This window comes from Silene latifolia, chromosome 3, assembly GCF_048544455.1.
Source record: "Silene latifolia isolate original U9 population chromosome 3, ASM4854445v1, whole genome shotgun sequence".
Taxonomy (NCBI): domain Eukaryota; kingdom Viridiplantae; phylum Streptophyta; class Magnoliopsida; order Caryophyllales; family Caryophyllaceae; genus Silene; species Silene latifolia.
Genome location: NC_133528.1, coordinates 106,190,182 through 106,203,915, shown reverse-complemented (window position 1 = coordinate 106,203,915; position 13,734 = coordinate 106,190,182). Strand labels below are relative to the sequence as shown.

Below are 13,734 nucleotides of genomic sequence, written 5' to 3'. Positions count from 1 at the left end.
TACACAGCCAGATGGTAGGTACGTTTGCTGTTTCACAGTTGTCTGGCCGAAACAACCTTCTAGGGAGAGGTATTTCATTAGCGACAACAAGGAAACTGTTGACAAGGCCAGACAAAGTTTAGCCAAGAAAGCAATAGATTATTTTCAAACCATTTATGGTTTTACTGTGAAGGATGCAAACTTTAACCGAATGCTGTATTCCAAAATTCAATGTGGGTTTCAGCGAGGTAGATATAGATCTGTGAAGTCCAGACAGATTTGCGTAGCCTCCGACATAGAGTCTGTCCCTATGTTTATTGCAGAAGGTGCCAGCACACCTAAAGGCGAAGGGTATGGTATACGCTCGGGTTTAGCAATGCCATCGCCTCCCAAAAAACCAAAGGTTATTTGCAGGAACAACATTTTAGGACCTGGCGTAAATGGTGTAGGCAGTGTGTCTAACATTGTAGTGACAGCAAGGGTTGATCCAGGGGAAGAAGGCAGTTCCCCTTACTGAACCGATCTTGGGATGTTCTTTTGTATTGTGGTCGTGCTGAATGTACTGTTGTGTTTGGCCGCGGTGTTTAAATAAATAGTGGCCTATTATGTGTTTAGGCACCATTTTGTACACAGCATTGGCAAAATGTTTTCGAGTTCGGCTGTTATGGTTGCCAATATTTTGTAATACAACTCAAATACATTCAGTGCCTCATGGATGATAATCCCTATGGGAAGTTTTTCCGATCATTGAAAGAAATAGAGGTGGCTGAGAATACGAAAATAGTTTTGAGTACTGATCCAGCCACTGATCAATGTGTACATAATGCGCCAACATCTGACGAGGTGGCTGTTGTTTGGTCGGATAATACAGCTCTGTAAGGGTATGAAGGTCCTCATATAATTGTATATGGAAGGGGAGCAAACAATCATAGAATCAGGCATTTCTATGGCTGCTACGACCCTCTACGGTATCCTTTACTTTTGCCAAAAGGTGATAGTGGCCGGCATCAGGGATTGAAGAAAATTTCAAGCCCAACCTTTAACAGTCATTTAAATTCTACATTTTCAATGTCTGCTTTTTCAGATGGAAGGGCCGAATCCCTTGTAGCAGCAGAGGTTGCAAGTAAGTAGATCTGTTACTTTACTTTGTAAACCGAAGTTCTGTAATTTCGTAGACATTTAGAAACACCTTTGACCTTGTAATTTTGGGGTCTAATTTACAAACTCTGAACATCAAATATGACAGATGCTGCAAGGAGGATACGAAGGCAGATAAGCGTATATCTTTCAGAGAATATTACGCATACAAGTTCCAGATAAGACCTGGTAATCTTCTAATTAGAGGCGGGAGGCTATTTCAGCAGTTCATTGTAGACATGTATGTGAAGATTGAGAATACAAGGTTGGACTTCTTGCGGTTGAATCAAGAGGCTATTCGGCAAGACCTGTATCAAGGAATTTTAGATACACTGGAGCTTGGTGAAATTAGTGCATGTAATGTAGGAATGAGGATCGTACTACCTCTCTCCTTTCTAGGAGGTCCTAGGGATATGAGGAGGAGGTATTTAAATGCAATGGCGCTTATGCAGAAATATGGTAAACCGGATCTATTCATAACCATAACGTGCAATCCAAACTGACCTGAGATCAAAGCGGAGTTGGCGCCAGGTGAACTATCACAAAATAGGCATGATGTTGTTGCCAGGGTATTTAATGCTAAGCTAACATGGCTTAGGAAGCTGATTCGGGAAAAGAAATTATTTGGGGAAGTTGCTGCAATGATTAATGTCGTCGAATTTCAAAAGCGCGGCTTACCACATGCACATTTCTTGATCATCCTGAAACCTGGATACAAGATCACATCCCCAAAAAAGTTTGATAAATATGTTTCTGCAGAGATTCCTACAAATGAGAACCCACACTTAAAAGCTGCTGTATTAAGACACATGATGCATGGGCCATGTGGTGAGGACTTCCCCAAGAATGTGTGTATGAAAATCAAGGATGGGAAGCGGTTTTGTGAAAAAAAATATCCCAAGAGCTTTAGGGACTTCACAACAAATGGAAAAGACTCATATCCATTGTATAGGCGCAGAAACACAGGTGAAACTGTGTTGGTTAGGAAAGGTAACATGGATAACAGATCTGTCGTTCCTTATAATCCTTATTTGTTGGCGATGTTTGACTGCCACTTGAATGTAGAAGTATGCTCTACTATTAATGCAGTCAAATATTTGTATAAATACGTGTATAAAGGTCATGATCGTATTTTGTTCAACGTCACAAATAGCAATGCCTCTATGTTAGTGGACGAAATAGAAAAGTACCAGTCGGGTAGATGGGTGTCACCCCCGGAGGCAGCATGGAGAATTTTTGGATTCAAACTCTTTGATACATACTCGCCGGTGCAGCCTTTGCCAGTGCACATACCTAATGGACAAACTGTATGATTCTCAGAAAATGGAGTTCTAGCAAACGAGGTGGCTAATGAGGAAAGAACAAAAACCATGCTCACAGAATTTTTTGAAGCAAATATGGGGCTCCAGGAAGGGCAGAAGTATTTGTATAGTGAATTTCCGCAGCATTTTGTATGGAATGATTAGAAAAAATTCTGGAAGCCAAGGGATCGCGGTGTTATGATTGGACGAGTTGCACATGCTTCTCCTGGAGAGGAAGAACAATATTATTTGAGATTGCTATTAGCACATGTTAGAGGGCCTCGGTCTTTTGAAGATTTAAAAACAGTGAACGGAGTTTGCTGTGTGTCTTTTCAAGAAGTTGCGTTAAAGAGGGGAGTGATGGAGCAAGATAATGTAGCAGATATGTGTATGGATGAGGTTGTCCAGGTAGAAATGCCAAATGCTCTGAGAAGGTTATTTGCAACTATTCTAATTTTCAGCTGTCCAAACAACCCTGCCGAGTTTTGGTCGAAATATTATCAGTCACTTCCTGAGGATTATAAACGGCAATTTCCTTACGAGCCTACCAAAATCTTGCAGGAAACTGCAGCTAAGGTTGAGCAATTTTTGGAGGGCATGAGGAAAACGTTTAAAGATTTTAGATTGGATCATTTACATTTTGACCCGGAAATAAGGTTGCAAAGTAGAAGGGATATAAGTGATGCTTTAAACGCCCCAATACCCATGGTACAGTTAGCTTCCCGTAAAGAACTAAATGTTAAGCAGCGAGCTGCGTATAAAGCAATCATACATCAAGTTAAGTCTGCGAAAGGCGGTGCTTTTTTTATTGATGGACCAGGTGGTACTGGAAAAACTTTTTTATATGGAGCGTTGTATGCAAAGGTACGCTCCATGAGTAAAATCTGCTTGCCCACAGCTACATCAGGAATTGCAGCGTCAAATTTGCCAACGGGCAGGACAACCCATTCAAGATTTAAAATACCTCTTGATACTGACGAATCCCAAACTTGCAATGTGCCAAAACAGGGAGGATTGGCATGCTTGATAAGAGAAGCATCACTGGTTATTTGGGATGAAGCTTCAATGGCAGAAAGAGAAAATATTGAAGCCGTTAACATGTTATTTCAAGATGTATGCAGTAGTTCGGAGATCTTTGGAGGAAAGGTAATTTTTTTTGGCGGAGACTTTCGCCAAGTGCTTCCTGTACTTCCACGCCGCACACAGCAAGAGGAAGTAGAAACAAGCATTGTTAGCTCTCCAATCTGGCCACTTTTGAAAATCTTTAAATTGACAGAAAATATCAGGGCAAGAACAGACCCTGAATTCTCAGAGTTTCTTCTGAAATTAGGAAATGGAGAATTGCAGACAGCAGAAAGCAGTTTAGTGGCAATACCTCAGGAGTTAATCTTAGAACCAAACAACGATCAACAGCCAGAGCAAACTCTAATTGATGCAATGTTCCCAGAGATTAGTCAGGCCAATTTCAGTCCTGACATTTTCAATGCACGGGCTATATTGACTCCAAGAAATGAAGATGTTGACTCTGTCAACAGCGTGCTGATTGATAGGTGCCCGGGCAAAAAACATATTTACCATAGCTTTGATAGCGTGGTAGATGACAACTCAAATGTTTACCCTGCAGAGTTTCTGAACTCGTTGTGCCCTGCTGGTATGACACCGCATGAACTCACTTTGAAAGAAGATTCGCCAGTTATATTATTAAGAAATTTAGATCCTGTCGTAGGTCTGTGCAATGGAACGCGCCTCATTTGCAAGCGTTTTTTCCCAAATATGATTGAATGTGAAATTTCAACAGGGTTTTATTAAGGAGAGCGTGTATTCCTACCTAGGATTACACTTAAGCCATCTAAGAATTCTAAATTCCCAATAAATTTCCAAAGAAAGCAATTTCCTATTAAATTGAGCTTTGCCATGACCATAAACAAAGCGCAGGGACAAACTTTACAGCGTGTGGGTGTGTACCTACCTAAACCCTGTTTTTCACACGGCCAATTATATGTTGCACTGTCCCAGGCGCGGTCATCAAAAGATTGCAAGGTGCTACATATTCCATCATCAGGTGATATCAGTGGGAATCTTGTTCGAAATGTCGTTTCTTTTCAAGTTTTGAGCAGAGCTGGGTTAAGAGAATCATAAAAGGTCATGCATGGAGTTACACAGACTTAATTATATTGAAGGGGTTATCTGTGGATGCACATGAGCTTAGTATGTACACACGCTTTTCAGTTTATGCGTGATTTGCATCACGCTTTTAAAAAAAGCGTAACCATGACCAACAGTTTGAAGGGAACTTCTACAACAATAAATAGTGTGTTCATCTACATGGTTCAAATCACAGAAGGACATTTAGGTGGCAAACATCTACGTAAATGTCCTTATTTGATTTGTATAAAGGTATTCAGTTGTGCTGCTGTGTTGTGGAACCTTTTGTAGTCGCCATTGTTGAACATTTTGTAGGAGCTGTGTTAAGAAATTTTACTTCAAAAAATGTGTAAACAGCTTCAATTGTAGTGGTTAAGTTTATGTTGTTTACGAGTTCTACTGTCATAAAATTGTTTGCCGATTACTCAGTTTAACAAACTACGTTAAAGAAAACACGTACGCGTAGATTTAAATGGTTTATTATGTTTAGTTTAAGAAGGTTAGCAACGACAGAAACAATTGATTATGTAAATGATTGCCCGTTTCACAATTAAAAAAGTGAATGCACACGCTATAACATAATTACTATCATTGGTAAACCGTATCAAGTAGGATTCATAATTTTCAGCAAAATGACTATTTAGAAAGCACAACTAATTTTATGAAATTATAAAGGGAGGAAGTGACAATACTTAAGCATTGACAAGTCAAAAAAACCCAAAAAGTGATAGGTTGAGTATATTAGGATGTACTTTGTTAACTTTCCTTACATATTAAATTAGTGACTATAATAATCAATCAGCCAAAATAATATTTGCAAAGTAACTTTAAGATTATCATTGATAGGATAAATCAGTTCAAAAAAATGTCACATCTATTATCTTCCCCTTATATAAAAGTGAACAACACATGTTACTATTCCTAAAAAATCGTAACATGAACAATATAATCCAGTAAAATACAGGATTATCAATGACATTCTCGATTAAAAAATACAATTTTATGTTTTAATTACATTTTATCTATAAAATTAATCCTTTTTATATTATAATTAAAAATAGGGGAGTAGGGCTCAAGCATGGTAGTACTACTGTTTACATGCGTGCATATGCTGTTGAAAGTAGTACATATCTTAATGAAGATTGATGATGGACATGCTAGAGCATGGTAAATAAGTACTATAGATAGCTGAGTGGATCTATTAGAAAGAAATTCACATCAAAAAGAAAGAATAAGTACAACAAAACTGTACCATAACTGTTAAAATTAGGATGCGTGTTAGCAAAAATGCTCCACAACACGTTACAGCATGGTCACAACAGAGAACGGAATGGTGTGGTAGTCCATTAAATTTGCAACGCACATGCACACTGACAGTACACATGAATTCGCAAACGAGAAAAACAAATATAGAAGAAACATTAGGGGAAGTTCAGTACAACAACCAAACTCAGGGCGAACAAAAAACGAACTGAGCAAGAAGGCAAAAAAAATAGGTAAGTCCTTGTATAAAATATAGACTAATTTGTTTCTTGCGTTTCACTGACTAATTTACAGATAGAAATGCAAGCATTAGAATGTTAATAACAACTTAAATGCTGAAACACAGGCTTCAAGCATAGGTATGGCAGGAAATAATTAACAAAGCAAAAATAAGAAATAAAAAAGAGAGATTGTAGAAAACAAAATTATAACTTACTTTTACGCCTAACTTGCAGCAGGGATGAAACCTCAAAAGAAAATGGTGAAGGACTTAAGTGAGAGAATTGGTCCTCATTCAATTCGCCTGAAAGTTATTGAGAAGACCAACACACAGATATCGCCGAAGAATAAAGAACTGCATTATCAGAGGATAGTTTTTCAGGATGAAGAGGTAATTCGTAAATTATATCTTTGTTACAATGAAATGTGCTATGTTACATGGAAATGGTATAAGTAATTATGAACTGATTGAATTTGGAGTATATAAGTTGGCCATGAAATTACAAATGGTGAAAGTTTGTAGTCATAGCACCTTAATTTTAAATGACAGATTTGTATTCGTAGAACATCACAGTGTAGCTATCTGTGCCCAAAACTATCTTTAGATACTAAGAAACATTCAGTCTTGAATTTGCAAGATATACTTATACATTCGATTTAAAATTAGTTGTTTTTTTAAAAAATATAGGGCGCGAAGATCAGGACTACATTGTATGAAGAGTATATAGCAGCATATGAAGATGTAATCTTTGATAAAATGGAATATGAGATCTGCAATGCAAAGATTAAGATGCTGCCTGAAAAATATCGCAGAGATGATGAACATCCATATCAACTTGCCTTTGGTACTCAGACCATTATCACGCCCGTTGAAGGATGCAAGCCTCCTATGGGTCCAGACTATATAAGCATTACTGCAATTCCTAGAATGGTCACAACTGATGACAGATATGGTTAGCACTAATAACCAACTTCATCATGGCTGTGTTGTTCTGCGAAGGAAAGACTGTTAGTTTGCGCTTGAATAGTTGCCTATCAATTGACTATTAATTTGATGCATAATTTTGGTTTTGGTAGATGTAGTTGATATCCTAATACATGTGGAAATGCTGCGAGAAGTGCCCCGGGCAGATGGGGGAATCTTAGCCCTGCGTGAGCTGGTGGTGATGGATGCCAGGTAATAAAATTGATTATTACTTCCAAAACTGAAAGCAAAATTTATGACAAAATTTAATGGCAATGTATAAACAATGTCTGTTGCTATATTCCACAGCACAGAGCAATCACTGTTTATCACAGTTTGGGCAGAGTTGGCGACCAGAGAAGGGGAACAACTTAGGGCAATTGTAGAAACTTTTCCAGTTATTGGTTTCACATGTCTTAAAAGGTGAAAAGAAGGAACTTATGTGGGAATCTGAAGAACAGGCTGTTGACTACCTGGTTAAGAAAAAACGGGTTATCGTGGATGATTTTAACCTGGAAGGTCGTGAAAAATACAAGGCCGTCTGTAATTTCTATCAACAGAAATGGGAGGTTCTGAAGTCTGCTGATTGGGTGGCAGGGACTGGTAGGGTCATGTATCGTCGGCAAAAAAAAAATGGTTGTGCCAGGATTTCGGCATGTTAGAGTCACAGCTGACTTATGGGATATCTGGCTCCAGTTAGTTGTGGAGTATAACGTAACTGTTGATGAAATGGACTTCATTACACAGCCAGATGGTAGATATGTTTGCTGTTTCACAGTTGTCTGGCTGAAACAACCTTCTAAGGAGAGGTATTTCATTAGCGACAGCAAGGAAACTGTTGACAAGGCCAGACAAAGGTTAGCCAAGAAAGCAATAGCTTATTTTCAAACCATTTATGGTTTTACTATGAAGGATGCAAACTTCAACCGAATGCTGTATTCCAAAATTCAATGTGGGTTTCAGCGAGGTAGATACAGATCTGTGAAGTCCACACAGATTTGCGTAGCCTCCGACTTGGAGTATGTCCCTATGTTTATTGCAGAAGGTGCCAGCACACCTAAAGGCGAAGGGTATGGTATACGCTCGGGTTTAGCAATGCCATCGCCTCCCAAAAAACCAAAGGTTATTTGCGGGAACAACATTTCAGGACCTTGCATAAATGGTGTAGGCAATGTGTCTAAAATTGTAGTGACAGCAAAGGTTGATGCAGGGGAAGAAGGCAGTTCCCCTTACTGAACCGATCTTGGGATGTTCTTATGTATTGTGGTCGTGCTGAATGTACTGTTGTGTTTGGCCGCGGTGTTTAAAAAAATAGTGGCCTATTATGTGTTTAGGCACCATTTTGTACACAGCATTGGCAAAATGTTTTCGGGTTGGGCTGTTATGGTTGCCAATATTTTGTAATACAACTCAAATACATTCAGTGCTTGTTTAACTTTCGCACATGTCTATCCTGAAATTAACTGAATCTGTTATGAAGTGGGTGAAATTGACGCTAACCATTTGTCTAAACTGAAAAAGTAAATTGCCAGGTTTAGGTGTAATGCAGCTTAACTAAATTACATAGTACTTATGCCTGGTGGTAATACTAAAAGAAACATATGCGTATCGATACTTTTACTCGCCTATATTCAAGTAGACAATGCTAAACGCTTGACAAGATAATCTATACTAAAAAACCATAAAAAAACAATTACATGAATGCACAATTTATATTTGAGATACTTATAGAGCAGAAATAGCGCAGCCTCAATATACGTTTCGAAAAAGAGACTGCAGGATTGGACGTCAGCCTCTGTTTCTCGAAAAGTGAGTTTTGTGTATGCTGCAGATGTGTAGAAAGGTGAGACAGATAGAATGATTCACTGATTTGTACTGGTGTGCAGGGCGAACGGACTGACAAAACTTATTATTAGATTTGAGGGAGGCACAATTACGCATCTGCAGATGGATGGCCAAGCAGGCAAAGGTAAGCTACGAGTAACTTGAAATTTGCGGAAGTTAAATGAAACACGCAGTATGAAAAGTTACAGCATGTGTAACTGAGTAAACCTTGCTTGAGTTTAAATTAGTGGCTGGCTTTCAGCAAAACAACATTTAGCAGATTGTTTAGCAATGTTATGAGAACGTTTCAATCTAAAATGGCATCTAAACTTTTTAAAAATGGTTACGAGTTACATTACCTTATAAATTTAAGGTCTATAGTTTAATATTTATATTAGTGCCTGGTTAACGTGTCAGAAATAGCCGTACCTAAGGCGCCTAATCAACCATTAAAGAGAAGACGCGCGACAGGAAAATGCAGCAGAACAAGTGTTCAGGTTACTGCGGCAGGCATACAACCTCAACAAACTCAGGAATCTGTGCCAGAGCACCCATCCAATGCTTCATCAAGTAAGAAACGACAAACACGGTGTAACAAAGGTCAGGTTAATGGAAGAGTTGCTAAAATTTAACAATGAATATGACCATAGGGGTGGTAAAGTTTTCTAATACTAACATTATGAAACAATGCAGTAGTTACTGATGCGAGCGAGCCTAGCTTGACAGCTAGGCGGCCATATAAATCCCGAAGGACGGCCACGGAAAGGGAGCAGCCAACAGCCGAAGCAAATAGAGTGAAAAAAAAACGGCGTGCTTCCAAAAAAAGTAGCAACTCATGCTATTTAACCTGGCCAGTTTAAAATAGGTTACCAACACACGGCAAATAAATATTCACATTTTCATTATACAGAGGTGCCTGATGCGGTTGGTGGAAAGCCATTAGAAGCCTCGATATTAAAGGCACCAACTTACTGTGCAGACTTTGGTGCTAAGAAATTTGAATATGAAGCAAAAGGACTATGTTGTTCTAGCGGAGAGATTAAATTGGCTGTTAATAAATATCCAGAAGAGCTTGTATGCCTGTATACTGCAAGAGATGACGATGTGTTGCATTTTCAGACCTATTCTAGGGCATATAACAGCCTTTTTGCTTTCAGCTCTTTAGGGGGAAACTTTTGAAAAAGAAAAGAAAAAAGGAATATTCGTTTTCAAGACACAGGGGCAGGTTTATCATTACTTGCCTGATTTAATACCTATGGATAGAATTCCAAGATATTTACAACTATACTTCTATGATGGTCAGCATGAAAAGGAAAACAGATTAGGGGTGTTCCCTAATTTAAATGAACAGATCATCACTTCACTTACGGGCCTCATGGATGATAATCCCTATGGGAAGATTTTCCGATCATTGAAAGAAATAGAGGTGACTGAGAATTCGAAAATAGTTTTGAGTACTGATCCAGCCACTGATCAATGTGTATATAATGCGCCAACATCTGACAAGGTGGCTGTTGTTTGGTCGGATAATACAGCTCTGCAAGGGAATGAAGGTCCTCATATAATTGCATATGGAAAGGGAGCAAACAACCATAGAATCAGGCATTTCTATGGCTGCTATGACCCTCTACAGTATCCTTTGCTTTTGCCAAAAGGTGATAGTGCCTGGCATCAGGGATTGAAGAAAATTTAAAGCCCAACCTTTAACAGTCATTTAAATTCTACATTTCCAATGTCTTCATTTTCAGATGGAAGGGCCGAATCCCTTGTAGCAGCAGAGGTTGCAAGTAAGTAGATCTGTTACTTTACTTTGTAAACCGACGTTCTGTAATTTCGTAGACATTTAGAAACACCTTTGACCTTGTAATTTTTGGGGTCTAATTTACAAACTCTGAACATCAAATATGACAGATGCTGCAAGGAGGAATACGAAGGCAGATAAGCGTATATCTTGCAGAGAATATTACGCATACAAGTTCCAGATAAGACCTGGTAATCTTCTGATTAGAGGCGGGAGGCTATTTCAGCAGTTCATTGTAGACATGTATGTGAAGATTGAGAATACAAGGTTGGACTTCTTGCGGTTGAATCAAGAGGCTATTCGGGAAGACCTGTATCAAGGAATTTTAGATACACTGGAGCTTGATGAAATCAATGCATGTAATGTAGGAAAGAGGATCGTACTACCTCCCTCCTTTCTAGGAGGTCCTAGGGATATGAGGAGGAGGTATTTAAATACAATGGCGCTTGTGCAGAAATATGTTAAACCAGATCTATTCCTAACCATAACGTGCAATCCAAACTGGCCTGAGGTCAAAGCGGAGTTGACGCCTGGTGAACTATCACAAAATAGGCATGATGTTGTTGCCAGGGTATTTCATGCTAAGCTAACAAGGCTTAGGAAGCTGATTCGGGAAAAGAAAATATTTGGGGAAGTTGATGCAATGATTAATGTCGTCGAATTTCAAAAGCGCGGCTTTGCACATTTCCTGATCATCCTGAAACCTGGATACAAGATCACATCCCCAGAAAAGTTTGAGAAATATGTTTCTATATAGATTCCTACAAATGAGAACCCACACTTAAAAGCTGTTGTATTAAGACACATGATGCATGGGCCATGTGGTGTGGACTTCCCCAAGAATGTGTGTATGAAAATCAAGGATGGGAAGCGGTTTTGTGAAAAAAAATATCCCAAGAGCTTTAGGGACTTCACAACAAATGAAAAAGATTCATATCTATTGTATAGGCGCAGAAACACAGGTGAAACTGTGTTGGTTAGGAAAGCTAACATGCATAATAGATCTGTCGTTACTTACAATCCGCCGGTGGGTGTCACCCCAGAGGCATCATGGAGAATTTTTGGATAATTGGTGGGTGTCACCCCAGAGGCAGCATGGAGAATTTTTGGATTCAACCTCTTTGATACATACCCGCCGGTGCAGCCTTTGTCAGTGCACATACCTAATGGACAAACTGTACGATTCTCAGAAAATGAAGTTCTAGCAAACGTGGTGGCTAATGAGGAAAGAATAAAAACCATGCTCACAAAATTTTTCAAAGAAAATATGGGGCTCCAGGAAGGGCAGAAGTATTTGTATAGTGAATTTCCGCAGCATTTTGTATGGAATGATCAGAAAAAATTCTTGAAGCCAAGGGATCGCGGTGTTGTGATTGGACGAGTGGCACATGCTTCTCCTGGAGAGGGAGAACGATATTACTTGAGATTTCTATTAGCACATGTTAGAGGGCCCCAGTCTTTTGAAGATTTAAAAACAGTGAACGGAGTTTGCTGTGTGTCGTTTTAAGAAGCTGCGTTAAAGAGGGGAGTGCTGCAGCAAGATAATGTAGCAGATATGTGTATGGATGAGGCTGTCCAGGTAGAAATGCCAAATGCTCTGAGAAGGTTATTTGCAACTATTCTAATTTGCAGCTGTCCAAACAACCCTGCCGAGTTTTGGTCGAAATATTATCAGTCACTTTCTGAGGATTATAAACGGCAATTTCCTTACGAGCCTACCAAAATATTGCAGGAAACTGCAGCTAAGGTTGAGCAATTTTTGGAGGGCATGGGGAAAACGTTTAAAGATTTTGGATTGGATCATTTACATTATGACCCGGAAATAAGGTTGCAAAGTACAAGGGATATAAGTGATGCTTTAAACGCCCCAATACCCATGGTATAGTTAGCTTCCCGTAAAGAACTAAATGTTGAGCAGCGAGCTGCGTATAAAGCAATCATGCATCAAGTTAAGTCTGCGAAAGGCGGTGCTTTTTTTATTGATGGACCAGGTGGTACTGAAAAAACTTTTTTATATGGAGCGTTGTATACAAAGGTACGCTCCATGAGTAAAATCTGCTTGCCCACAGCTACATCAGGAATTGCAGGGTCAAATTTGCCAACGGGCAGGACAACCCATTCAAGATTTAAAATACCTCTGGATACTGACGAATCCCTAACTTGCAATGTCCCAAAACAGGGAGGATTGGCATGCTTGATAAGAGAAGCATCACTGGTTATTTGGGATGAAGCTTCAATGGCAAAAAGAGAAAATATTGAAGCCGTTAACATGTTATTTCAAGATGTATGCAGTAGTTCGGAGATCTTTGGAGGAAAGGTAATTTTTTTTGGTGGAGACTTTCGCCAAGTGCTTCCTGTACTTCCACGCCGCACACAGCAAGAGGCAGTAGAAACAAGCATTGTTAGCTCTCCAATCTGGCCACTTTTGAAAATCTTTAAATTGACAGAACATATCAGGGCAAGAACAGACCCTGAATTCTCAGAGTTTCTTCTGAAATTAGGAAATGGAGAATTGCAGACAGCAGAAAGCAGTTTAGTGGCAATACCTCAGCAGTTAATCTTAGAACCAAACGACGATCAACAGCCAGAGCAAACTCTAATTGATGTAGTGTTCCCAGAGATTAGTCAGTCCAATTTCAGTCCTGACATTTTCAATGCACGGGCTATATTGACTCCAAGAAATTAAGATGTTGACTCTGTCAACAGCGTGCTGATTGATAGGTTCCCGGGCAAAAAACATATTTACCATAGCTTTGATAGCGTGGTAGATGACAACTCAAATGTTTACCCTGTGGAGTTTCTGAACTCGCTATGCCCTATTGGTATGACACCGCATGAACTCACTTTGAAAGAAGATTCGCCAGTTATATTATTAAGAAATTGAGATCCTGCAGTAGGTCTGTACAATGGAACGTGCCTCATTTGCAAGCGTTTTTTCCCAAACATGATTGAATGTGACATTTCAACAGGGTTTTATAAAGGAGAGCGTGTATTCCTACCTAGGATTACATTTAAGCCATCTAAGAATTCTAAATTCCCAATAAATTTCCAAAGAAAGCAATTTCCTATTAAATTGAGCTTTGCTATGACCATAAACAAAG

General features: G+C 39.1%; 2 protein-coding genes across 2 annotated transcripts; both read left to right on the top strand.

The window, feature by feature from the left end:
* The first annotated feature begins 690 nt into the window (after positions 1–690).
* On the top strand, positions 691–7,435 carry LOC141649440 (uncharacterized). The gene is made up of 9 exons (XM_074458131.1): positions 691–854; positions 1,064–1,102; positions 1,226–1,540; positions 1,685–2,423; positions 2,583–4,143; positions 6,284–6,435; positions 6,733–6,997; positions 7,122–7,221; positions 7,318–7,435. The coding sequence occupies exons 1-9, from the start codon at positions 691–693 to the stop codon at positions 7,433–7,435; spliced, it is 3,453 nt and encodes a 1,150-aa protein (XP_074314232.1).
* Positions 7,436–10,087: 2,652 nt separating this feature from the next.
* Positions 10,088–12,140, top strand: LOC141649439 (uncharacterized). Its single transcript, XM_074458130.1, has 4 exons — positions 10,088–10,487; positions 10,581–10,619; positions 10,744–11,378; positions 11,778–12,140. Exons 1-4 carry the CDS (start codon positions 10,088–10,090, stop codon positions 12,138–12,140), a joined length of 1,437 nt encoding a protein of 478 aa, XP_074314231.1.
* The last annotated feature ends 1,594 nt before the right edge of the window (positions 12,141–13,734 follow it).

Excerpts from the sequence above, each read along its gene's own strand:
- LOC141649440 (XM_074458131.1), top strand. The coding sequence starts at position 691 with ATGGATGATAATCCCTATGGGAAGTTTTTCCGATCATTGAAAGAAATA. Across the intron at positions 1,541-1,684 it reads CCTAGGGATATGAGGAGGAG|GGTATTTAATGCTAAGCTAA; the intron begins GTATTTAAATGC and ends TGTTGTTGCCAG. Across the intron at positions 7,222-7,317 it reads CTGGTGGTGATGGATGCCAG|CACAGAGCAATCACTGTTTA; the intron begins GTAATAAAATTG and ends TATATTCCACAG.
- LOC141649439 (XM_074458130.1), top strand. The coding sequence starts at position 10,088 with ATGGATAGAATTCCAAGATATTTACAACTATACTTCTATGATGGTCAG. Across the intron at positions 10,488-10,580 it reads TCCTTTGCTTTTGCCAAAAG|ATGGAAGGGCCGAATCCCTT; the intron begins GTGATAGTGCCT and ends CTTCATTTTCAG. Across the intron at positions 10,620-10,743 it reads TGTAGCAGCAGAGGTTGCAA|ATGCTGCAAGGAGGAATACG; the intron begins GTAAGTAGATCT and ends CAAATATGACAG.